The sequence below is a fragment of the Rhinolophus sinicus genome, chromosome 1, assembly GCF_057876585.1.
Source record: "Rhinolophus sinicus isolate RSI-liver-muscle chromosome 1, RSI-T2T, whole genome shotgun sequence".
Taxonomy (NCBI): Eukaryota; Metazoa; Chordata; class Mammalia; order Chiroptera; family Rhinolophidae; genus Rhinolophus; species Rhinolophus sinicus.
Window position 1 is genome coordinate 102824901 of NC_142501.1, and position 26692 is coordinate 102851592.

The 26692-nt window shown below is 49.1% G+C and overlaps 1 protein-coding gene across 3 annotated transcripts in view; it reads left to right on the forward strand.

Moving 5' to 3' along the window:
- PFKP (phosphofructokinase, platelet) overlaps positions 1-26692 on the forward strand; it is a 65639-nt gene that overhangs the window by 23905 nt on the left and 15042 nt on the right. For all 3 annotated transcript variants that reach the window (XM_074325044.2, XM_074325042.2, XM_074325043.2), the window contains 12 exons: positions 12373-12450; positions 15611-15800; positions 16730-16895; positions 17903-17947; positions 18129-18237; positions 20504-20599; positions 21765-21857; positions 22313-22438; positions 23261-23325; positions 23777-23846; positions 24005-24151; positions 25616-25686. In XM_074325044.2, the coding sequence (XP_074181145.2) occupies positions 12373-12450; positions 15611-15800; positions 16730-16895; positions 17903-17947; positions 18129-18237; positions 20504-20599; positions 21765-21857; positions 22313-22438; positions 23261-23325; positions 23777-23846; positions 24005-24151; positions 25616-25686 (1256 nt within the window). The remainder of the gene's footprint in view (positions 1-12372; positions 12451-15610; positions 15801-16729; positions 16896-17902; positions 17948-18128; positions 18238-20503; positions 20600-21764; positions 21858-22312; positions 22439-23260; positions 23326-23776; positions 23847-24004; positions 24152-25615; positions 25687-26692) is intronic.

Sequence of the window (26692 nt, forward strand, 5' to 3'; positions counted from 1 at the left end):
TCTGTCCCCTGCCTTTGCCCCCCTCCCCCACTGTTATCACCATGGGGCTGATTAAGTAATTTTACTATGAGGTGACAGGCTCTCTGGCATGGAGGTTGGGGACTGGCTTTGTCCTGCTGTGGCTTTCAGTTTTATGACTTTCGGTTGGAATTGTGTATTTCTAGCTGTGGCTTAAAGAAATAATTGAATAATACCCGTGGGATAAATAAATGAGGCTGGCTTATTTTTGGGTTTCCACAAGCACAGGGTCTAGGGCTGTACAACGACATGTCGTGTTGTAACCTATTTGAGAATTCTGGAGTTGACCGAATCGCCAAGGACACGTGTGAATGCAACACGGGGCATTTCCCCTGAAGTTGGGAAGTCAATGAGCAGGGCTGACTTAGTCCCAGACCCCAGCATCCCTGCCCTGAGGACCTGGTGGGGGGAGGTTCTGCATATGCGTTTCCTGAAGGAACAGAAGCTCCTGATTCCTAACCTTTGAAAACCACTGACATGGACAGCCTGCGTCTCCTGCATACTCCTGGTTTGCACTGTGCTGTTTACTGACCCTCACACTGGAGTGGTTCAGAGCCGACCTCTCACCTGCTTGCTCTCGCTCTCAAGTTCTGTAGGCGAAATGCTGCAGTTCATTCAGGAATAAATCAGAAAAACCTTAATCCTATAGGAAGCAAAAATAGTATTTACTCGGAAGCAGTGAAAGCCCTGGAGAAGTCTGAACACCGCTGATGAAATATCTAGAAAACACCTGTGAAGTGTGTTCTCTTAAGCAGATTGTTTCATCTGGGGGTTGGTGTTGGCCGTTCAGTGAGTTGCTGCCTGAAGAAAGCAGGGATCCGATTTAGAAAAAGCACAGTCTAGTTGGCGAGACACATACACACATTGAACAGAAGTGTCCTGAAGAAAAAGCCTACTGTGAGCATAGGCAACCATCTCCCTCTGGGTCTTCAATTTTTAAAAACACAGATCTCTTAGAAAGAACAGCACCCACAGAAGGACGAGCTCATTTTCTTTTTAGAATGGATTTAACAAATGCCTAAAAATTGGGGTAAAAAAAAAAAAAGAACTCTTAATGTGATCCAATGACTCCACGTAAATTCTGTGGGACGATGGGTTTGATGTGTCCGGCGAAGGGGCTGTGAGGGTCCTCCTCTGAGGTGGGACCTGCAAGATCCACAGTGTTACTTGGGCTCAAGGACTAAGCCTGGCTTTACCATTTGTACAGTTTGTTTTTCTTACATGAGTCACAGAACTGGTTCTGAGGGCAAATTCCACAGGTGTTATTTTAGAAAAAGTTGGGGCTCTGTCGTGGTTGGAATAAACACCGAGCCTTCCAAGGAGTCTTCCCTGGAAAAACTCAAATGCATGATGGTATGTCTGTGTAAAATCACTCTTCCTGATTTTGTCACATCTTCCTCTGAAAACACAGCCCCAAACTACACTTGGTAGTTGTTTTTCAAACGTTATATGAGTTTGACGACTGCTGGTTGCGAATGAGTCATTTCCTAAGACCTGGCCCCGGGGCAGTAGGAGGGTGCTGTGCGCACGGCCCTCACACCTCTGTCCTTGGCTTCCTACCACCTGCTTTGCCATCCGTGCCCGTGCCACACACAATCATCCAATCACATTCTACTTTTCAGAATGTGCGTTTTGTTTGTGGGACTGTCTGCCATGTTAAAACAGTCTCGAAACAAAAAGGATTAATAAATGTTCTTGTAAAATCAGTGTTTAAATTCTGAGAATTAATAAAGGGAAAAGAACTCCTCCCCTTCCCAGCGCGGCATGGAGGAAGCGTCCGGTCCTGTGTGGTGTCTGATGGGGGCGATGCTGCGGGAATAATCTGGAAGTTGGTGGCCGCAGCCTGCGTTGCTGAGAGCTGCAGCACAGTCTCAGCATCCATTAGCATCCTCAGTGTCCTCCGTGTAGGTGACACCATGGCTGGACAGCTCCCTTCCCTCCTCATCTCTTTAGTTACCCAGACTGAATGTGCAGAATTTACCCCAGTGTCTGTTGGCGTGGCTGGAAGGTTTTCACTTTCCTTTTGTCAAAACCCGTGGTTAATGCTCTTGTCCACCCAGCCTGCCCAGGACGGTCCTGGGTGATGCTTGCCGTCCGGCCTAATGAAGGGTAATACCCTCCCTCATTCTCAGGAGCCCTCTGTGTGGGGTCTGTGTCAGCACAGGGGTCCACACTTGCGCCCCGGCCACAGGCCTGCTCACGTGCCTCCAAGCCTCCCAAGCTTCATAGCAATGAAGCTAGAAAGCCAGCACTGCGCCCGATGGCACACTGTTCCTTATGGTCTCCTGTCTTAAGATAGGCATGCTGTGCTGTGCCTGCCGTGACGAGGTCATTCTTAACTGATCCTGGCAGTTTAGGGGTGGCAGAGGTCATTGGAAGGGCACCGCAAGACCAGATTCTTTCTCTCTATTTTCATTCTGTCATCTATTATCTATCCATGCATCCTCTGTCTCTGTCACCTAGCTGTTGATCACCTATCTATCGTCCATCTATCAATCATCTATTCTCTACCTACCTATCTATATATCTACCTATCTATTTTTAATTTGTTGAAATAAGGTCCCTCGGGTCACTTAGCAGGAGGAGGGGCTTGGTTTTGCACGGGGTCCTAGAGCAGCCGGCTGATTTGTCCCTGGTGCAGCCTCTGTCCCTGAGTTCCCAGCATACACAGCACTTGGGCTAAGCCTCCCCTCCCAGAGGGAGCCCATTCCAGCCCCTTTCTTGTTTATCACCCCACAGTGAAACCACATCAGGCTCTGTGCTTTGAGTGGAACAGGCTGAGGATTACACCAGGAAAGGAGATGGGGACAGAAGGACAGACGGCGTCCTTACAGGTGGACCGTGCTGTGGTTGGGAGGAGCTGCATGGTATCCCCATGAAGACAATGGGTGGAGGGCAGGCCGTCCCCGACCAGACTGTTCTGGGAGCTGAGGGCAGCAGGACGCGTGAGGGCTGCGGTCGGGGACTCGGTTACCACAGCAGAGGCCCCTGTAACTCTAAGGCGAATCGGCTCCCAGCTTCTCTTTGTTCTGTGTCACTACATTCCTAGTTCCCTTTCCTGTTTGTCACATATGACATATGTGCATGTATGGCTATGCATGTATGTGCATTCATATGTTAAATATTCATATTATGTAGATTAGACATTATATATGTACTATACTATAATGCATAAGTATGTACATTAATAATTAGACATAATTATATATAGTACATGCTTAATTAAACAATTATGTATTTATATGTATAAGTAATGTTATATATACTATATAGTATTTATTACATAGGTAATAATATAGAATATGTTAATATATGGTGTTATATAATAGTACATTTATTATATTGATGGAAATTTTACATTTATAAATACAAATATACGAACTGATCAATGATAAAGGCGCCTGCACTTATTGATTAATTTATGCACAAGGCTCCATACTCAATGGGCATTTCATTATTAAAAATCTTCATTCCTTTCTTCTTTCTTCTTGGCGATCACTAGGTAGGGACATGAAACCACTATAGTACTCTGTTAAGCTTTTCTTTCTTTCTTTAAAAAAAAAAATTTTGTTAGTTGCATGTACAAAGCAATGCAGTACTTACACAATTACACCCCTCGCAAAGTGATAACTCCCCCCAAGTCTGCTACCCATCTGACATCGTATACAGCTGTTACAATTTGCATTGACTATCTTCCCTATGCTGTACTCCACGTCCTGTGACCATATAATTATAGTTGACATTCAGTATTATTCAACTTCAGCTTCAGGTGTACAGTGCAATGGTCAGGCATCTACACAGTCTGTGAAGTGATCCCCCTGGTAACTCCAGTGCCCATCTGACACACTACGTAATCTTTACAACATTATTGATTATATTCCCCATACTGTATTTCATATCCCCATGACTATTTTGTGATTACCAATTTGCAATTTCTAACCCCTTCACCTTCTCCCTCATCCTTAATCCTCCCCATCTGGCAACGATCAGTTTTTTTCTCTGTATCTCTGAGTCTGTTTCTGTTTAGTTTGCTCATTTATTCTGTTCTTTAGATTTTACATATAAGTGAATTCATATGGTATTTGTCTTCCTCAGTCTGACTTAGCATAATATTCTCTAGGTCCATCCATGTTGTTGCAAATAGTAAGATTTCATTCTTTTTTATGGCCGAGTAATACCCCATTGTATAAATGTACCACAGTTTCTTTATCCAATCGTCTATCAATGGGCATTTCGGTTGTTTCCATATCTTAGCTATTGTGAATAGTGTTGCAATAAACATAGGGGTGCATATATTTTCTTGAAGTAGTGTTTTGGATTTCTTTGAATGAATACCCAGGAGTGGAATTGCTGGGTCATAAGTAGTTTCATTTTTAATTTTTTGAGATAACTTCCATACTGATTTCCGTAGTGGCTGCACCAATCTGCAATCCCACCAACAGTGCAAGAGGGTTCCCTTTTCTCCACATCCTCACCAGCACTTGTTGTTTGATGATTTATTGATGATGCCATTCTGACAGGAGTGAGGTGGTATCTCATTGTGGTTTTTATTTGCATTTCTCTAATAATTAATGATGTTGAGCATTTTTTCATATGTCTGTTGGCCATCTGTATGTCCTCTTTAGAGAAGTGTCTCTTCATGTCCTCTGCCCATTTTTTATTTGGGTGCTTGTTTTTTGGTCTTGAGTTGTATGATATATATATGTATAAATTTTGGATATTAACCCCTTATCAGATGTATGATTGGTAAATATCTTCTCCCATTCAGTAGGATGCTTTTTGTTTTATGACCGTTTCCTTTGCATTAAAAAGCTTTTTAGTTTGGTGTAATCCCACGTTTCTTTTTTTATTTTGCTTCCCTTGCCCAAGGGTATATATCAGTAAAAATATTACTCAAGGTAATGTCTGCAAATTTACTTCTTATATTTTTTTCTAGGAGTTCTATAGTTTCGGGTCATGTAAGTCTTTAATCCATATTGAATTTATTTTTGTATATGACGTAAGAAGGTGGTCCAGTTTCATTTTTCTGCATGTTTCTCTCCAGTTTTCCCAGCACCATTTATTAAATAGACTGTCTTTACCCCATTGTAAATTCTTGCTTCCATTGCCAGAGGTTAAATGACCATATAGGCGTGGATTTATTTCTGGGCTCTCTAATCTGTCCCATTGATCTATGTGTCTGTTTTTATGCCAATTTCATACCGTTTTGATACTGTAGCCTTGTAGTATGATTTGATGTCAGGTAGTGTGATACCTTTTGCTTTGTTCTTATTTCTCAGGATTGTCATGGCTATTCAGGGTCTTTTATGGTTCCATATAAATTTTAGGATTATTTGTTCTAGTTCTGTGAAATGTGTCATTGGTAGTTTGATAGAAATTGCGTTGAATCTATGTGTTGCCTTTGGTGGTATGGACATTTTAACTATATTCTCCTATCCATGAGCATGGTATATGTTTCCATTTATTTGCATCTTCTTTAATTTCTCTCTTCAGTGTCTTGTAATTTTCTAAGTATAGGTCTTTTACTTCCTTGGTTAAATTTATTCCTAAATATTTTACTGTTTTTGAAGCAATTGTAAATGGGATTGTTTTCTTGATTTCTCCTTCTGATAGTTTTTTATTAGTGTGTACAAATGCAATGATTTCTGAATATTAGTCTTGTATCCTGCTACTTTATTAAATTCACTTATCAGTTCTAATAGATTTTAGTGAAATCTTTAGGGTTCTCTATATATAGTATCATGTTATCTGCATATAATAAGTTTACTTCTTCCTTTCCAATTTGGGTGCCTTTTGTTTCTTTTTCTTGTCTGATTTCTGTGGCCTGAACTTCCAGTGCTATGTTGAATAAAAGTGGTGAAAGTGGGGATCCTTGTCTTGTTCCTGATCTTAAGGGGAATGCTTTTAGCTTTTCCCCATTGAGTATGATGTTAGCTGTGGGTTTATCATACATGGCCTTTATTATGTTGAGGTATGATTCCTCGATTTCCACTTTGCCAAGAGTTTTTATCGTAAATCAATGTTGAGTTTTGTCAAATGCTTTTTCTGCATCTACTGATATGACCATATGATTTTTATTCTTCATTTTGTTAATATTGTATAACACATTAATTGATTTGCGAATATTGAACCAACCTTGCATACCAGGAATGAATCCCACTTGATCATGGTGTGTGATCTTTTTAATGTACTGCTGAATTCTGTTTGCTAATATCTTTTTGAGGATTTTTGCATCTATGTTCATTAGGGATATCAGCCTATAATTTTCGTTTTTCGTAATGTCTTTGTCTGGTTTTGGTATCAGAGCAATGGTGGCCTCGTAAAATGAGCTTGGGAGCCTTCCCTCCTTCTGGATTTTTTGGAATAGTTTGAGGAGAATAGGTGACAATTCTGTTTTGAATGTTTGGTAAAATTCACCAGTGAAGCCATCTGGTCCAGGACTTTTGTTTGTTTGGAGCTTGTTGATTATTGATTCAATTATGTTGGTAATAGTTGGTCTGTTCAGATTTCGTTTATTCTTGATTCAGCCTTGGAAAATTATATACTTCTAGGAATTTAGCCATTTCCTCCAGATTGTCTAATTTGTTGGCATACAGATGTTTGTAGTATTTTCTTAAGAAGTTTTGTATTTCTGTTGTGTCTGTTGTCACTTCTCTTTCATTTCTGATTTTATTAATTTGGGTTCCCTCTTTTTCTTGATGAGTTTGGCTAAAGGTTTGTCAATTTTGTTTATCTTTTCAAAGAATCAGCTCTTGGTTTCGTTGATCCTATGTGTTGTTTTCTTGGTCTCTATTTCATTTATTTCTGCTCTGATCTTTATTATTTCCCTCCTTGTACTCCCTTTGGGCTTATTTTGCTGTTCTTTTTCCAGTTCCCTTAGGTATAAGGATAGACTGTTGATTTGAGACATTTTTTGTTTCTTTGGGTATGCCTGCATTGCTATGAATTTCCCTCTTAGGGCTGCTTTTGCTGCATCTCATAGATTTTGGGTCATTGTGTTTTCATTTTTGCTTGTCTCAAGGTATCTTTTGATTTCTTCCTTGATCTCATTGTTGACCCATTCATTATTTAGCAGCATGTTATTCAGCCTCCATGTGTTTGTGTGTTTTCCAGTATTCTTCTTGTAATTGATTTCTAGTTTCATAGCACTATGGTCAGAGAAGATTTCAGTTTTCTTAAATTTATGGAGACTTGTTTTGCGGCCTAGCATGTGCTCTATCTTGAAAAATGTTTCATGTGCACTGAAAAGGAATGTATATTCTGCTGCTTTAGGGTGAAATTCTCTAAAAATATCTGTTAAATCCAACTGGTCTAATGTGTCATTTGAGATCACTGTTTATGTATTGATTTTCTGTCTGGAGGTCCATTAGTGTCAGTGGGCATTGAAGTCCCCTACTATGATTATGTTACTGTTGATCTCTGTCTTTATGTCAGTCAATATCTGTTTTATATATTTAGCTGCTCCTATGCTGGGTGCATAGATGTTTACTAGAATTATGACCTCTTATCAGATCTATCCCTTTGTTATTCTTTGTCTTTTATTATAGTCTTTGTTTTAAAGTCTATTTTGTCCAATATAAGTATTGCTGCCCCAGCTTTTTTCTTGTGTCCATTTGTGTGAAATATCTTATTCCATTCCTTTTTTTTCAGTCTCTGTGTGTCTTTCGATCTGAGGCAAGTCTCTTGTAAACAGCATATGCATGGTCTTGTTTTCTTATCCACTCACCTACCCTATGTCCTTTGATTGGAGCATTGAATCCATTTACATTTAAAGTGATTATTGATAGGTACATAGTTATTGCCATTTTATTATTCATATTTCTGGTCCATGTTAGATAGTTGGTTTTCACCTTCTGCTTAAAAAAGCCCTTTTATAATCACATTACCTGCAATACTGGCTTGGTGGTAATGAATTCATTTAGCTTATTTTCTGGGCAACTCTTTATCTTTCTTTCAATTTTAAATGATAGTCTTGCTGGGTAGAACAATCTTGGTTGTAGGCCTTGGTTTTTCATCACTTTGAATATTTCCTGCCAGTCCCTTCTGGCCTGAAAAGATTCTGTACAAAAGTCAACTGATAGTCTTATGGGAGCAACCTTGTAAGTCACTAGCTGTCTTTCTCTTGCTGCTTTTAGGATTCTCTCTTTGTCTTTAGCTTTTGCCATTTTAATTATATTTCTTGGTGTTGGCCTGTTTGGGTTCATCTTGTTTGGAACTCTTTGTGCTTCCTGGGCTTATATGTCAATTTCCTTTACCAGGTTAGGGAAGTTTTCAGTCATTATTTCTTCAAATATATTCTCATTCCCTTGCTTCCTCTTTTCCTTCTGGTATTCCTATGATGCGAATTTTGCTGTGCTTGATGTTATCCTACAGGTCTATTAAACTATTTTCATTGTTTTTTATTCTTTTTTCTTTTTGTTGTTCTGATTGGGCTGATTCTACTATTTTGTCTTCTAAATCGCTGATTGTATCCTGTGCTTCATCTAACCTGCTGGTGATTCCTTCTAGTATATTCTTTACTTCAGTTATTGTATTCTTTATTTCTGACTGGTTATTTTTCATGGTTTCTATATCCTTCTTTATGCTTGCTGTCCCTTTGTTGAAATTCTCACTAAGTTCCTTCATCATTCTTATCATCGGTATTTTAAACTCTATATCTGGTAGGTTGACTGCCTCCATTTCATTTAGTTCCATTTCTGGAGGTTTTTTCTGTTCTTTTATTTGGGACATGTTTCTTTCCCTCCTCTTTCTGCCTGTGGCTCTTTGTTTGCTTCTATGTATTAGGTAGATCACCTAAGTCTTTCAGTCTTTGCTGGGTGACCTCATGTAGTGGGTGTCCTTTGTAGTCAAATTGCTCAGTCTCCCTAATCTCCTGTGCATGTGTTCCAGGAGTATCCCTTGTGCTGTGAGTGTTCTGTTGTAGTTGAGCCTTGGTTGCTTTTGGCTTGTCAGTGGGTGGGATTGACATGGGGCTGCGGAGCTATGAGAATTGGTAACGCCCACCGTGTATGAGCTGCTGTGTGAGGGCTGACCCCTCAGCTGATTTGCCCCTGCAGGCTCTTGTGCCTGTTGAGAACCCCCTTTGTGTGCCGCCTGTGGGCCAAAGCAGGCAGTGCGTGGTGTGGTCTGAAGCCGGCCTCTGGGGGTGTTGTTTCTGGTGCCACTTGTGCAGATTCAGATCTTATGCCAGTACTTGGCCTGTGACCCCCTGTACAGCGCCCCGAGGGCACTGCAGCCAGCCTCCACCTCAGGCTTACAAATTCCCAAGAGTTGCTCCCAAGTGGCTGCAGTACAAGTTTTAGGTCACTGTTCACTACAAAATCTCCCCAAGTTGCTGCGGACCAGCCACTGCTGTAAAAAACCTCCTCCGTGGTTTGTGGGTGAGGGGCTGGTCACCCAGGCGCCCAGAGTGCCCCTGGGAATGCACTTCTAGATGGGCAGGGTGGTATTACAGGGGGCTAAAGTGTATGGTCTGTGTTTTCTACAAATTCAGTGTAGTCTTGACTCCTGGACCAGTGGTGGGCTTGCAACCACCTTGCAAAACAAAACAAAACAATCCAACAACAACAAAAAACCAAATACACATACAAAGAAAACAAATGTGTGAGGGATATAAATGATAAACGTTTAAGTTTTGCTTTGTCTTGTGCACCTGAAACTAATAAATAAAAAAAAAGAAAACAAACCATAAACAGACAAAACACAGAAACAACAAAACAAACAAACAAACAAACAAAAAAACAAGAAAAGCAATAGCAACAAAAAAGAAGGGGAAAAAAAGGAAATAGGTTCTTCACCTGCTTTAATCTGCATGCAGATTGTGGAGTGGGGCCAGCTGCCCAGCAGTCAAGAGTCTTTCCCAGGAAGCACAACCAGCTGGGCAAAGGGCATGGTCCCAGCGCATCACAAGGCAGTGTGTGCATGGGTAGGGGGGACCTGGGGGGAGGGAGTGAGGGGGGGGTTGTTGTTCCACCAGACCAATGAAGTCCCAGACCTGGCCCCCTGGGGGAGGGTCCTACCTGGAAAAAAATACCCCCCCCCCCCCCCCCCCCCCCGCAAGCAACACTTGTGCCAGCCTCCACCTCAGGCTCGCAGGCTCCCAGGAGCTGCTGGTAAGCAGCTGTGGTGGCCTCTGGGATACTGTTCATCACCAAAATCTCCCTAGGCTGCTTAGGGCTGTCCTTTGCTGTAAGACACCTCCATGGCCTGTGGAGTCGGGCCGGCCACCAGGCGCCCAGAGTGCCTCTGGAAATGTAGCTCTAGGTGGGCGGTACAGGCCTCCAGGGAGCCATGGGGTGTGGTGGGTGGCTCCACATCAGTGCTGTTTCTGCTCCTACACCAGCAACCAGCCCGCAAAAATGCACTGAGAACTCACGGCCAGCCACCACTCCCAACCAGTGCCCTCCAGCAAATGTTCTTCCAAGGCTGCAGTCCCTCCCCCCTCCCTAATCTGCAGCCTGTGGGGTGGGGCCAGCAGCCCGGATGTCAGGCATTTCCTAGACAATGCAACACACACTGTGGGGGGGCCCAGGGTGTCAGCAAGGTAGTATGCCCGCACACAGACACAGGCATCTATTCCACCAGACCAATGTGGTCCCAGACCTGGCCCTGTTGGGAGGACTTAACCCTGAAAAGATGGTGGGCTCCTGTGAACCGCACGTGTGCAGGCTCCACCCAGGGACAACAATGGCTCCTGTCCCTCCAGCTCCTGCTCCAAAGGCACTCAGTTCAATCCTTTCCCTTAGGCTCCTGGGGCCCCAGGCTGCCACTCCCTCCAGCAGAGACCAGGTGAGTGACGGTCAGCAAGCAAGGCTGTGTGCTGGCTCCACAAGAGGGCATCTGGGCCTCCAGCTGCCATTTGCCCCACTGGGACAGGCAGACAGAATCCTCACTGATTTCCACTACCAAATGTGCGACCTACTCTTCCTGGTACAGTATCCCTGGGCTGGGGAGCCCAGTGTGGGGCCGGTTGGGGGGCTCCCTCTTCAGGGTGGACCCAGCCACCAACGTCCCTCTGTCATGCGGGCGACCCTGCTCGCTGCCCCATTTGTCAGGCGGGGCGGCCTGCGGGGTCTCTGCTCCCGCTCCCCACACAAGAGCGCAGGATATGGTGAGGCCAAAAAGGAACACCCACAGAGCCATAGGTAGGGGAGTCATACCACTATGGTCTCACTGGAGGCTGGGTTCACTGGACGTGCGACCTGCTGTCCATTTTTCTGCCAACCGACCGACGACTCTCCTGCACTCTCCTCGACTCTCCTCGGCTCTCCTCGGCTCTCCTCGGCTCTCCTCTGTAGCCGCAGCAGTTATATTAGCGGCCAATTGGCTAACCAGCCACAGCCGACGGCCAACCAGCCCCAGCCGACGGCCATCCACTACCCGAGCCAGCACCCTTCCACGTGAGGCCGAGAGCCTGTAAACTACTTTCTGGGGCTCTGTCCCCACACCCTCCCAGCGTTCACCCTCTCTGTGGGCTTTGGGTCAGTGTGCTTCGTGTCTCCACCCCTCCTACCAGTCTCAACATGGCCGCTTTTTTAACTACTTAGTTTAGTGGTTCTGCTGAGCTAGTGTTCAGATGAATCCTGCAGTTGAATGTCTATAAATTATTTGTAATTTTGGTGTGATCCTGGGAGGCAGTAGGTAGAGCACCCACCTAATCCGCCATCTTGGACCTCTCAAGGTGTTTTAGATTCTGTTAAGCTTCTCTAAAGAGTTAAGGCCTATGCCCTTTTAAGGACAAATGCCCTGGAAAGTGCGTCAGGAGATAAAAGTCTGATAAGCATTTCTGTATATCTCAATTTTGTATGTTCTGTGGGGAAACGCGAGATGCGTTTAAAGTTGGAAGGTGATGGTTTTGGGATTCCAGACAAATGTGTGTTTTGGCGCCCTGACTCATGGGCAGTGCAGTGTGAGGGCAGCAATCAGAGGATTGCATTCAGGTACACTGAATGCCTGCGGTAGCACTGCGCTGTGCCTTTGAAAAGCGCTTCCTTTTTACGGAAAGCAGCGTGGATTTGCTGGGGCCAATGGCGGCACGACAAGGATGCGACTGACACCACTGTTTGCATGTACGTCTGTGTTACACAGTCTTAGGGTGGGTGTGTCCCTTTTCAGTCTCTCAGGCACCGTTGGGCAACAGGGCTCTGGGTGAGGCTCTACTGGGGTTCAGTTCCAGGGGCTTCCCCAGCGTTGACTGCGCTGGGCCACACTCGTAGGATGCGTGTCTGCTGACTGTGGGGCTCCTGGTCACTGAGCTTCATTGTCATCTGTATTTCCACCTCATGTCATTTAAGATCAAGCAATGCTGTGACAAAGTTTACACAGGTTGAAAGGGTCTCCATTCTCTCCCCACAGGGCTACCAAGGCCTGGTCGACGGCGGCAGCAACATTGTGGAAGCCGACTGGGAAAGCGTGTCCAGCATCCTGCAGGTGGTACGTGCCGGTGCAGTGCTGTCTTCTGGCCGTCTGTCGGTCTGTCTGTCTGCCTATGAGGAAGGCACGGCCTGTGGCCTGTTACACTTACACTCTAGTCGGACATCACACAAATCAGAGTGCTGCCTGGCTGCCTCCTCACCTTCAGTGTCATTTCATTACATTTTTTAGGAAGCGTTACATCGTGACAACGGAGGAATTATCCTTGCAGTAAAGTTGTGCATCGTGGATAGAGTTCATCGTGGTACTTGCGGCAGATTTTTTTTTGGGGGGGGTGGGTTGTTTTTTACACCAGATCAATGTTGAGGCAGCTTTGGTTTGTTGGATCTGTGTGTTTGTTGGCCAAACTCTGTGCACTTAGGTTTCCTCGAGTCCTTTGGCATCAGGTAACAAAGCCTGGGAGGGACCAGCCATGGCCTCCGAGGGCTATGGGTTTAGAGGGACACAGTACCCTGTGCTGGCCAGCTCCAGACTGCACTGCCCAAAGGATGGCAATCACCACCAGAAGAGGAAAAGCAGTTGCTTCCTTTGAATTTAAAAGAACCCTGCCTGAATGTTTTATATTTTACTATGCCTGATAAATTCCTGGAACACTAGCTTAGTGAAAGCTCCAAACCACTGAGAAACAGAGATTACGTAGAGAGGGCAGATTTCAGGGACTGTGAAATTTGATCTTTGAAACAGGTATTCACCTGTGACTCCTATTTGGGTGCTTTTTAATAGAAAGAACCAAATTGGTACATTCTCCCTGGAGGTGCTAGTGCAATGTATGAATGGATGGAAGAAATATGGGACAATATATGAAAAGTAAATAGAATAGTATTCAGCCTTTAAAAAAGAAAATCATGCAATATGGGACAACATGGATGGACCTTGTGGGCATTATGCTAACTGAAATAAGTCAGATGGAGAAAGACAAATACTGCATGACGTCACTTCCATGTGGCCCTAAAACACTGTACTCATAGACACAGAGACGGGCTTGGGGAGGGGGAAATGGGCAGATGGTGGGTAGAGGGCACAGATTTGCAGTTGTAAGAGGAATGAGTCCTGGGGATCTAATGCAGTGTGGGGACTGCAGTTAACAGTGCCATGCTGTATGCTTGAAGTTTAAGGGAGTAGATCTTAACTGTCCTCACAACACACGGAAGGTAACTGTGAGGTGCTGGATGTGTTCATGAATTGGGTGGTGGTGATCATTTCACAGTGTCCACATATATATTACGTCATCATGTCATATACCTTAAAAAGGTTAACAAGGCTGTATTTAATACTTGAGAGTTGCTAAGAGAGTAAATCTTGAAAGTTCTCACACAAAAAAGGAAGGTAATTTATACTCATCGATAGATGTGCTCATCATTTTACAATCTACACATGTATCAACTCATTGGCTGTGCACCTTAAACTTACACAGTGTTGCATCTCAACTACATCTCAGTAAAGCTGGGGGTGCTAGTGGGGTGCATGTTTTAATGCTGACCACAGATCTGTAAGTCTGCACGTGGACCTTCTTTGCTCTGTTTCTCCTGGACAGAGACTGAAGGACAGTATTGCACCCATACATGCTTAGGGACGGAAATATTTGCAGACAATTAGGGTAGTGTCATCTAAATTCCAGAAAGCACACTGTGTATGAAAAGAACATTTCCGTTCTGCTATTGTGATTGTGCAGAAGATGGGAGATACAAGTGTGGTTGTGGTGTGTGTGTATGCACCCATGTATATGCATGTGGGTGTGCATACGTGCGTGTGTGCAAGTGTGTGTATGCAGGTGTATGCATGCGAGTGTGCATGCGTGTGCATGCATGTGTGTGCATGTGTGTATGCAGGTGTATGCATGCGAGTGTGCATGTGTGTGCATGCATGTGTGTGCATGTGTGTATGCAGGTGTATGCATGCGGGTGTGCATGTGTGTGCATGCAGGTTTGTGTATTTGCATGCGTGTATGCAGGTGTGCATGTGGGTGTGCACACGTGTGTGCAGGTGTGTGTGTATGTGGGTCTGCATGTGTATGAGTGTATGCAGGTATATGCATGCGGGTGTGCATGTGCATGCATGTGTGCGTGTATGAATGTGGGTGTGCACATGTGTGTGTGCAGGTGTATGCATGCGGATGTGCGTGCATGTGTGGGTGTGTGCATGTGTGTGTGCATGTGGGTGCGTGTCGCCTACTGACCGCATCTTAGTGGACCCGCTTTCCCCCCTGAGGCCCTGTCTGTGCTGTCTCCTCCCTGTTTATGTGCTGCTGGCTTAACTTCCAGTCCTCAGGAATTACATGACCCTCAACTGCTCTTGGTCAAATGAAAGTCCAGAGAACCAGGTTAGCCCTGCTCTGCGCCTTGCACCTGCCGCCCCAGGCTCGCCTGTGCTGTGGCACGTCATACCACTGTCCCCATCATACTGCCCATTATTATTAGCACAGGGTCCCTGCTGATGATGACTGAGCTCTCTGACTGAGCAGGCACTTGAAGGATTGCACGCAAGTCCCGGTTTTATAAGTGACCCGTGATGGGTGTAAGGCAGCCCTTCATTTTTCTAAATACAACTAGAAATACAACTTCATTTATGAATACTGAGTGGGAGAGATCATGAGTTGTCGCTCCCAGACATTTGGATGACTGAATTTAAGTTTTCTTAAGATTTGGCCTTTAAGGCCGGGGAGGTGTAGTGGGAAAGTAAATCCCTCTGGCTCACACATTCCTGTCCATTGTGCCTGCAGTCATGCTGAGCTCTGGCAGATGGAGCGGGAGCCTTGTTCCCTGGGCTGCTGGGCACACGCATCTCTGGCTGGTCTTAGGCTCAGGGAGCACGGTGCCCAGCCCAGCCCGCTGCACAGCCTTACCGCCGGCTTCCCAGGTGGCTGCCGTCCCCTTGCAGACTCTGCTCTGCGTGCTTCACTGACGGCTGCCGTTTCTCCTTGTTTCCCTACCCCACTTGGCCCCCCCCAGGCGTGCTGCCCGTATCTCTGTCCATTGAATTCCAGGATGGAGCTAAAAATGGGAACACTACAAGCTTTGATGGTGGACCCACTCCAAAGATTAAGAGGAGGGAAACCTGATTGCAAAGTCCCATTTGTACATCAGTCCTCACATGTGCCTGTCTCTCCAGCTTCGTGTCCAGTTGGAAGGAGACAGATAACAGGATTTCATTTCTTTCCCAGGGAGGGACCATCATCGGCAGCGCCCGTTGCAAGGCCTTCCGTACTCGGGAAGGCCGCTTGAGTGCTGCTTACAACCTGGTCAAGCTGGGCATCACCAACCTCTGTGTGATCGGCGGGGATGGAAGCCTCACCGGGGCCAATATCTTCCGGGAGGAGTGGAGCGGGCTGCTGGACGAGCTGGCCCAAAATGGTCCGTTTCTGCGTCTGCGTGCGTCGTCTCCTAGGGTTTCTGTCCCCCGCTCTGGTCCCCCCTTCCCTTCAGAGAGCTTGGACCTCATGCATACCACCGGCTTCACTGTCCCAGAGGTATTCGTGGTATGCCAGATCTTATAGCCACCACCTCAGGACTTAAATTGGCCCTCAGATAATAACGATAATAAGAGTATTTACTTTGCTGTGCTGTGGTAGATGCTGGCACATAATTCCAGGTGGACACAAAATATGACCAGCGGAGGTGTATGCCTGAGCTGACGGATGCTGTACGAAAGGCCGAAAGCGCACTGGGGCACGTGCCCTGAGTTCTGTAGACTCCACCGATGAGTGGCCAGCAGACCCGAGCAGCAAAGGCCTCATGATACCTTCTGTCTGGCGTGGGCTTGGTGGTGACAGAGGAAAACTAGCCACCTAAGTCCTAGGCTGAGCTACCCTCACCGCAATCTGCCCGCCCCGTCGGGCTTTCCTGACAGTGTTAAGCAGAGGCCACCGTGGACCTGTGAGAAGCCTCTGTGATGGTTATGTGATATTCTCAAGTACCTACTTTTGTTAATTCTGTGATTGTCACGTGTCCACATTCAGAGCCACACTGTTCTCCCGGGCCGTCACTGGACAACTCAGATTTGATCCACCGATGGCATGGTGTAAACCCTTCCCTTCCCCCTATTTAGTACCCATGCTGTCATCTATGACAGCTCCTATCCCTTAATCACACCCACCATTGTCTGGCTTTTATTTCCATGAGTGTACAGAATTCGGTCGTGCAGAGCTGTGAGAAAACAAAGCGATAGGTAGAAGACGTGTCCAGAATGGCAGGTCCCTCTGCTCACAGCCATCCTGTGTCCCACGCCGGCGGATGGGCGGGCTGCTCGCTGTGATGGACGGTGTGGCTTGTGTCCCCCGCAGGCAAGATTGACAAGCGGGACGTGGAGAAGCATGCGCACCTCAACGTGGTGGGGATGGTGGGCTCCATCGACAACGACTTCTGCGGCACCGACATGACCATCGGCACGGACTCCGCCCTGCACCGGATAATCGAAGTTGTGGATGCCATCATGACAACTGCCCAGAGGTAGGACCTCCCGGGGGGACCAGGGGGCGGGTGGGTGGGCAGGTAGGTAGCATGCGGCCCGGTGAGCCATGGCGTGGGTGCTAATGCTGGCCCTGGAAGGTTCCACAGAGGGTGTCCTGGTGCAAGACTTGTCACTTGAGTGTTAGAAACCAGTGTAAGAAAATTGTTCTCTGGTTTTCTTTTTATTTTCAATTTTATGAAGTTAGTCACCCCCCTGCCCCCAATTATAGAAGAAAAATGTGTTAATTGGAGAGACTCTAGAGAACAGAGGACAAAGCCATCATTATCTAGAGTCCCAGAGGAATAGCGGAAAGTAAGAGTGTGTGTGTGTTACCACGTGTCACCTCACGGTTACATTTCTAACCTGCCATGTGCCAAAGTGGATGAAGTGGTGATGTCTTGTCCACAGTGACACAGACTTCTGGCAGAATCATTGTACTAGTAGTAACTCCTTAGATGGTGCTAGAGTTTCTGAAGCTGTCATCACAATGTGAGAAAGTCAGCAGAACACGCGTATCCCATTTCCTGCATGAGGACTTTGAGACTAGCTCACCTCAGGGCCTGGGAAAGCCATGTTATCTCTCCAGGGTTCTGAAGGGCCACGCACAGCAGTTAGTTTCTGCCGTCACTGGGCACCAATCAACCTTTCTGTCTTGGGTTTGCTGTGGGCTGTGTCCAGTCGTGGTGCTGGACCGTAGGAGTGGCTGAGTGTGCCCAGGTGGCCACGGTCTTGGACAGAGAGTGGCAGTGTCCTGGAGTGTTAGTGTGTGGGGGGACAAGTTATAAAATCGGGAACCAGAAAGTGTGCTCGCTGCCCGATCCCTGTTACTCACAAGAGTTTGAGACGCTCTTGCGGCAGCATTTACTTCTGTAGGAAATGGGCCCCCTGTTGGAGGCTTGGGTCCCTGCCATGATTATGAAGTGGTCTTTTGGTCCAGCTTGGCTGTGAGTGCTTGACTCTGCTGCCCCCAGTGGTGGTAAGTGGACATTTCCTGTCTCTTTTGCAGTCACCAGAGGACCTTCGTTCTGGAAGTTATGGGGAGACACTGCGGGTACGTGTGGGTAGATCCCACTCAAGTGGAAAAGACCCTCCCTCAGCCCATGGAGAGCCCTGCACCCATAGCAAATGCCCCCTGGAGGGGTGGGGCAGCCGGCGGTCCTCGGCACACCCAAGCCGTCCTGAGTTCTGGGTGCCGGGGGCAGCCTTACAAGATCCTTGCTGTTCCCACATAGGTACCTGGCTCTAGTGAGCGGCTTGGCCTGCGGGGCAGACTGGGTGTTCCTTCCGGAATCTCCGCCAGAGGAAGGCTGGCAGGAGACAATGTGCATCAAGCTGTCAGAGGTGAGTGGGACACTGGCCCCTCGGCTGCCCCCATCCAGGTCACGCTGTGCTGGCCGTGGCTGGTGAGTACCTTCACGGTTCTCAGTTTGGACAGAGGCTACCACAGGTGGAGACTTAGGGTTCTAACATGAATACACACTGGTCGCCTTGCCTGGGTGGGTGGGGGGACACACATACATTGGTTGTTCACACGGGCACCCACGTCCCAACGTAGTACACAAACGGCAGCTGCATTCTCTGCGCAAAGCAGATGTTGACATTCTAAGTAGAAGAGGAAACTTGTCACTGTGGCCACTGAACGAAATCAGAGCTGGGGAGAAAGCTGTTCCCCACTCTGTCTCCACAAAGCGGCCTGAGCAAACCTGGGTTTAACCGCAGTTCCCCACGGCACTGCGGAATACCTCATGACAACTCTGTCCTTGTGTCCCCACCACGGGGCTCACCATCAGGTCCAACTGTGGGCAAATTACTTTGAAGCAGTCTTTTCCCTTGTGTCCATCATTTGTGGCATGGTCGTGTCACAGTGGATTATTCCTGTAAGGTGAATGTCCCTCTAAGGAAGGCATGTGAGGTGTCCCTTTAGAACAGCGTTCAGCTTTCAGGACAGAAACTCCGATGTGGGGGAGTACCAGGTAAACTTTGCTGACCTAAAACCCTGTGTAAGAAACTTGCTTAGCGCTGTCCTTTTCCCAGGAAGAATCACCCCCATCTGAAGTTGAGGCCCTTAAATGTAACCAGACCGGTGACTTGGGGAGTGTCCGAAGTACGGACAGGACCGCGGCGTGACAGTGAGCTCACTGCTCCCGGTCTGACCTGGGTACCTGGTGGCATTCTCTGCCAACAGCTGGTGCTGGGAGACATGCAGCTGATTGTGTGAGAGGAGGGTGGCATGCCTCTCCTGTGTGCCGCAGAGGACGTCCACTTAATTACCTCCCATGGGATAATACCTGTAATCTTGTACCTGTCACTGGTTTTTGTTGGTCCTTAATGCAGCACTGCGGGGGCTTTTCTAAGGATCTCACTGGATAAATTGGCCCAGGAAGCAAGCCCCAGGCGACCCCAGGTCTCACAGGCATTACAGTATGGGACTGGAAAGGCATTGGGTACTGGCTCTGCCGCCCCCAGGGTAACTTTGGGCACAGGGCCGCACCTTTCGGGTCCTACGCTCCTCAGCTGTACTGTGGGGATGGGGGCTCCTTAGCGACGGTGTGACGGGTCAGTGAGGGAATGCACTGGTCCAGAGAGGCCCAAGGTGCACAGATAAGGCTGCTTCTGTTACTTCTGACCGCGCGGGGGTGTTGGTGTTGTGGTGGAAGCGTGGCTGTCGGGCCGAGTCCCTGTTTCTGGATGTGTCATTACTTCAGTTTTCGCGTTTTCAGATGATGCTAAAATACACACTAGCGTAGTCTTCATCTTTACACCTTTTTGAAAATGTTTCTGATTAATACATTCTTCAAGGTATAGCACACCTATTAATGTCTCTAATGAAAGCTCCCCCAAACCACGCAGCACATGTATTTGTGCCCGCAACACAGATGGGGCAGCCCGTGAGGACAGCACAGCAGGGGACGTCCTCTGGGCTTCTGGCAGGGGCAGCTCCGACACTGCCCGCCTGGGCCTCACTGCCCCACGCCGCTCACACCCGCCACCGATCCTCCTTCCTGAGGGGCATTAGAGCAAACTGGCCAAGAGTGATTTCAGGGCCCCCGGGTGACTGCCTTGAGCCCATGAGGGCAGCAGCCCCAGTGTCCCAGCAGCATCTGCATGGCTGCCCCTGCCATGAGGGTGGCAGGGTTGCTTTCTGGCCCGGCTGGGCTCTGCGTTCTCCTGCCCTCCGTTCTGTGCCCACCTGCCTCCTGCCCAGGCCTGGGCGCAGTATCTTCTGGTCCCAATGGCAGAGAATTCCCCGGTGGGGGCTGGGATCACAGGAAGTGGCAGGAAGTCTGGTTTTTGAAGAAAATGAGAAGCTGATTTGCAGGGAGACGGGTGGGGGAGCAGCCTTTGGGCACACCACCATCTGGGGCACTGTCTGGGGCCACCTCACGTGCCGTGACATCACCAAGTCTCAAAGGCCCCTCCCTGTCCCCCGCTCACCCAGAGCACCTTCACCTTCTTTCGGTGTCATTAGGAAACAGCTTGTGAAATTAGGTGACGGTTCTACCTGGCAAGAGGCCAGTTCAAGGGGCGGAGGTGGGGCCCTGCCACGGTTTTGTTGTTGTTAAGAGCGGTTTAGGCATTTTAGGATCTTCATTTTCTGTTTCCTTAGAACCGAGCCCGAAAAAAAAGACTGAATATCATCATTGTGGCCGAAGGAGCAATCGATACCCAGAATAAGCCTATTACCTCAGAGCAAATCAAGGAGGTGAGTGTGCCTGGAATGGGTCACCGTAACACGATTGGCAGGGCTTGGGTTTGGCACTTGCCATTATTATTTTGAAAATAATTTTTGTTCTTCCTGACAGTTAAAAATATTTTCACGGTGACTCATAACTTTAGTGACATGAGAATCATACAGCTCCCGGCTTCTGGAGAAATATTCCCAAAGGGCCAGAGCTCCCCCGGCAAAGAGAGGAAATGGGGCATGGTGGGACGGGGAGGGTTCTGCTCTGGACACCGGCTGCCCTGAGAGCCAGGAGGGTCCACCCCCGGCCGCGAGTCCTGTCCCGGCCAGTCCCCCTCCCACCCCCACCCCCACCCCCACCCCCACCCCGGGGAGCATGCGCTGAGCATGTCCTCACAAAGAAAGCCCAGTTGTTGCACGTGAGTCACTGCCCTTCCCACCTGCAGACAGGCCCACACCACGTCCTGTTGCTGCAAGGCTCAGGCACGGGTGCTGGCTTGTCAGGCCTGTGATGGGATCGCCTGGGCTCCCCAGTTACAGAGTCAACTGGGCTCGTTCTGGACGAAACATCTGGGAGACAGACAGACAGACAGGCTGTGGTTGAAGCCACCTCTCCGGGCAAAGGGTGTTATCCACTTGGCTTTGCAAGTTGGTTTCTCTGTTCCGCCACCTTTGTTCCCGGGCCAGCTGTGCATCTGAGTCTTAACATATTGAGAGAGAGTGGATCGTGAGAGCCAGAAGGCATTCACAGGACCCAGCCCCATTATTTTCGTAGAGGAGTCAGTGAGGTCTCGGAGACCCGGTTGTGTTCACGGGGGTCCCGGCCGGGTGTGGGGGGTCACCTTGATTTACTGTGTTGTGCTTGTCAAATACAGTTGTACAAATGTAGGGTGATTCGGGAATGTTCGCATTTTTATAAAGTGTTAATCATACTTTCAACACACGCTACAGAAGCAGTGTTGTTTTCCATCATGTTTATGTCCATTTGAGAGGTAGGAAAAATAAAGATTTTATTTGCTAAAACCGTTATTTTTAAAAAATTTCATCTAGCCATTAAACAGAGCATGTCTTTGGGAAGTGAACTACTTGTGCCATGCATACCTGAGGAAAAAGTAGAAAATCCTTTCTCAGCCCCTACCCCCTACCCCCTGGTGGGAGCTGATCTGCCCATCTGTGTTTCCCACAGCTGGTGGTGACACAGCTGGGCTACGACACGCGTGTGACCATACTTGGACACGTGCAGAGGGGCGGGACGCCTTCGGCCTTTGACAGGATTTTGGTAAGTGCAGCGGGAACTGTCCGGCAAATTCACAAGGAAAGGAACATTTCTGGGAGCACAGGGAACCTGCTCGCTGCAGAGACTGACCAATGTTCAGTAGCGCCACCAGAGAGCATCAGCCTCAGCCTGGGGTGGCCAGTTCCTGGAGGTTCTGGCCCCGTTGTCGCTGGGAGACTAACTGGCTCCCAACAGTCCCCTGCCCTCCCTCCCCGCCAGTCCTTAGTGGAGTTGGAATCTCTTAGTGGGAGGTGGGCGCAGTGGGAAGGACTGTGGTACCTGCCTGGACTCCGGGGAACAGAGGGCAAGTTGAAGGGCACGTTTAGAACACATGGGGCTGTCTAAACAACCAGGGACTGGGGGTCGGAGCCCGTGGACACACCTGCCTGGGGGTCTCCAGTGGGAATGCTGCCTTGGCCGGGCCGTGGGCTCACTGACCTGGTCAATGTCATTTGCAGGCCAGCCGCATGGGCGTGGAGGCCGTGGTTGCCCTTCTGCAGGCCACCCCAGAGACCCCGGCCTGCGTGGTGTCACTGAGCGGGAACCAGGCGGTGCGCGTGCCCCTGGTGGAGTGCGTGCAGATGGTGAGAGCAGGCGCCTCGGTGCCGTGCCCAGTGCTGGCAGAGGCACAGGGAGTTAAGTGACCACCCCCAGATACGAGGCACTGCCTCGGGGGCGCAGCAGCAGGCTGTCTAGCACGTGGCCCCTCCACATTCTGTGGCACTTAGTGTAACCGTCCCCTGAGAGGGAGCCCCGTCTGTGAGGGAGGCTTGTGCTGGAAGCACCGCGAGGGTTTCTGTCAACAAGTCAAAGACGAAATGCAGGAAAAGGGCTCCCAGGAGACTGAGGAGTGGGCCAGGATGTCCTTGTCCTCTCAGATTTCAGCATGTCCTGCTGTCCTGTCCCCAAGGGCATCCAAATCTGTGATGTGACACTGGCATGGCTAATTCAGGTGACATCCCAACATGCACCTGCCACCTCCAGGCCCCGGGGTACAATGTCCCACTTCAGGAACTCTCAGTAGAAGTTGTTCTTGTCTGTTATTTCTCAGAGTCTCTTTGTCACTGTCATCCCACTGGGTCTTTCCAGGGGCTCTGAAGTATATACATTTTATAACATATAGAGAGGTGATTAGTTAAGTCACAGGGCTTATTGGATGTGACCTTAGATGCATCATTTGCAAAAGCCTGTGGGAGGGAAGTTCTTTCCTACCAAGTGGCCTGAGCCTGGCAGTGACAGGCTGGCTACAGCCTGGTGCAGATGTGCCTCCGCCAGGCTGCCAGCATGGAGGGTTGGGTGTGAGGGGACGGGGAAAAGGCACCAAGTGGGCTCCGCCTCTCTACCGGGATGCGAGGACGCACCACTGCCTCTGATACTGCCTTCTTCCTCTCGTCATCTCCTCAAAGACCCAGGACGTACAGAAGGCGATGGATGAGAGGAGGTTCAAGGAGGCCGTGCAGCTGCGGGGAAGGTGACTGTTCTGAAGGACACTGTGTCATGGGGATGTGTGCTGGCAGCCTGGCCGCTCAGAAGGCCCGTGAGCTGTGAGAAGTCTGCAGGTCGTGGGCCTGGGTGACAGTGAGGGGGAAATGGTTTGTCTGTCTCTTTGGGGTGGGCGGGGCTGGGGTGGGTGTCGGAACCTAACAACATTAAGGTAAGTGACAGGTGTCTAGTGTGTTGGGTAAGAGACCTGAGCGTATGGATGCCTTTGTTCCCTAGCCTGCTGACACTGTGTGTGTTCAGGTACCTGGAAACACATGGTGCTGTGTCCCCACGAGGGCTGGCGGGACTCAGGGTAACGTTCGCTTCCCTTCCCCTGAGGGGTGGGGCCCTTTGCTGACTGTGCGCTCCGGCTGCCTGGGTGAGCTCCCTCCTGTGCCATCCATGTTCCACACTTGGTCCAGCAGCCTCTTTTCTTCCAGGAGCTTCGAGGGGAACCTCAACACCTACAAGCTGCTCGCCATCAAGAAGCCAGACTCCCAGATCCAGAAGGTGGGTGGTGGTGCTACATGTCCCCGTCCCTCGCTGCCTTCCTGCCATGGATGTCCCTGGTGGCTGGCAGCTGGTGGCAGGCGGGCCACTTCCTGAGTGTACATGAGTACAAGTGGGGACACTCCTGTGACAGGTGCCACACGCCCTCTGTCTTGCAGAGCGGCTGCAACGTGGGCATCGTCAACGTGGGCGCACCGGCTGCCGGGATGAACGCGGCCGTGCGCTCGGCCGTGCGTATGGGTATCTCCTCTGGACACAGGATGCTTGCAGTATACGACGGCTTCGAGGGCTTTGCCAAAGGCCAGGTGGGTTCCTCAGGAGGCGCCCGGCACGGGGCACGGGACGCCGTAGGGAAATGGGGGACCTGGGACTCCGCTGGGTGGGGAGCACAGCTTCTGCTTTAGGGTCCCGTCCTAGGGAAGGCTCTCGGTGCACCCATGGGATTGACGTGCGTTAACTGGTTTGCATTGCACAGTAAATCGGAGCTGTTGTCCCCATTTTCCTTACGTGAGAAAGGGGTGCGGAGACATTAACTTGACCCAGATGGCAGGGCAGCGTCTCAAACACCGTGGAGGGCTGCGAGTCCTGTACGCTAGACCAAGGGCGTCCTGGTCCATAGTGTTAACTCCCCCGGTTGCTGGGCAACCTTGTACCGAGCCCTCAGATGGCGGGGTCCTGTTAGCTAAGAGGGCAGACAGAACTGCAGCCCCGTGAGTTTGCATCTTAGGGAGGGAGAGGAGGCTAAGTACAAACAGATGGAGTAACTGAATAGCACTTAGGAAGTGACCAGTGCTAGAGAAAAACACCCAGAGGGGCTGGTGTGGGCCGTGGTCATCTCAGACTCAGGGTCGAAGGGCTGAGCGAGTGTCCCACAGACAGGCTGGGTGGGTCCTTAGTAGGTAATTGTAAGGACTTTGGCCCTTATCCTGAGAAGCCTGATCTGAGCAGGGACGTGGCCCATGCTGACCTATAGGGGGACTAAGGGGGCGGGCCTTCTGTAGTAACCTCGGCCAGGGATGCGGGGATTTGCTTCATTCTGGTCACTGAGTCCACGACACGTCTGCTAGGGTCTGTGTGTATTGTGAAGGCAGGGCCAATACGATTTGCTCAGTAAATATGCACAGGGGTGGAAACGGAGGCGAGAATGAGTCCATTTCTGTCCTGAGTCGCAGTTGATGGACACAGGGCAATGTGAGAGGTACTGAGGTTTGCAGGTGTTAAGTGGAGTGTTGGGGGCATCTGAAGGGGGCTGTCGGGGAGCAGAGAGAGGTGGTTTCTGGGTGCTCAAGAGACGTGGGCAAAAGATGCACGTTGGCGGGGTTGGGGGTTGGGGTGGGGCGTCAGCTTACAGATGGTGTTTAAAATCGTGACACAGGTCCGCAAGGGCGTAAGTGAGGAGAGAGAGACCTAGCTCCGGAGGCTGAGGCGTGCCGAGGGGAGGGTGCACATACCTCGCCGACATCTTATATCCATTGAGAAAAATGATAATCTTAATTTTTCTTTTACTTCCCAATGGTAGAATTTGGCCAACACAAGCACCCTTCTGAGCCAGGACTAAGGTGCAGAGATGCTGTGTGGGCAGCGGGGCCTGGCTTCACCAGTGGCTGGACCTTGGTCTCTGGCTTGTGTCTTAACTCCTTCAGCATATGATGGAAGCTGTCTGCTAACCCTTCACAGATCCTTGCAGACACGCAGCCCGCTGGGCTGTTATAAAGCTTCTAATTCCCTTGCTTTCTCACTTCAGCTGTATCATTCTGTTTGCGCGTTAGATAAAAGAAATCGGCTGGTCGGATGTCGGAGGTTGGACCGGACAAGGTGGCTCCATTCTTGGGACAAAACGGTAATCTCCTGCCTTGATTCCAGCCTGCTCTTAGGGGGAAGAAACAGCCGTCTCCTAGAGAACAGCAGTGGTACAGAAGCTGGAAAGGGATCCAGCAGGAGGGGGCCCTACGCCACATCCTGCCCTGCCCCAGGAGGAAGAAAATGGGAACCGTTTCCTCCCCAAATTCCTCATATCCTCTGACTTGAAGAATCAAATGCTGGGTAGAAATCCTGCATCTCATTTGAGGTGACAAAGATAAATGATGTCACTGAGCTGCGGAGACTGTACTATGTAAACCAGAATCACAGCATTGTTGATAGTGGCTTACTGTCCCTGGGAACAGACATGGCCATTTCTCCCCAGCAGCTTGCTGTCCAGGCCCCGGAGCGCCCCTGGTGGAAGCGGGCTGTGCCACTGCAGCCCGTCGGTGACACCCCAGGTGCTGTTTGCTTTATGAGCTGTGCTTGTAGCTCTCGGCGAGCTGACAGCCCGTCCTGCTGATGCTCTCTAGACACTGGGAAGGATCTTGTCCTGACGTGATGCCCATTTGTGTGCCCTGCCCCCCAGGCCTGCATGTTTGCCCTGAGGCTTCTTATAAATCTACCAGCAATACAAACACTTCATTTCCTGGCTTTCAAGGCAGTAGAAATGATTCTCTCTCTTGAACTTGAAATGACTGGAACAGTCGGGTGGGCTCGTGGGACTGGGCGTGACCAAGTATCCTGTGTCTGGTCCCACTTGTCGGCGTGTTTGGGATAGGTGATAAAGCGGGGAGCAACAAAGCGAGTGGGTGTGACTTTAAAGGTTAGATTGGATAAGGCACAGAGCTGGCAGTTTCCTTTCAAACGATATTTGTTACGAGTATTTACAAGTTACTGTGTTTTTTTCCAACCTAATGAGGCTGTACAATTCTTTTGGACAGCCGTAAAGCTTCTTCCTGTTTTCTTTTGAAAATACACCTTTTGAGACGTGATCCCTGCCCACTCCTGCTGTGTGTGGTTCCCTGTGCTGCTCGCCACCAGCC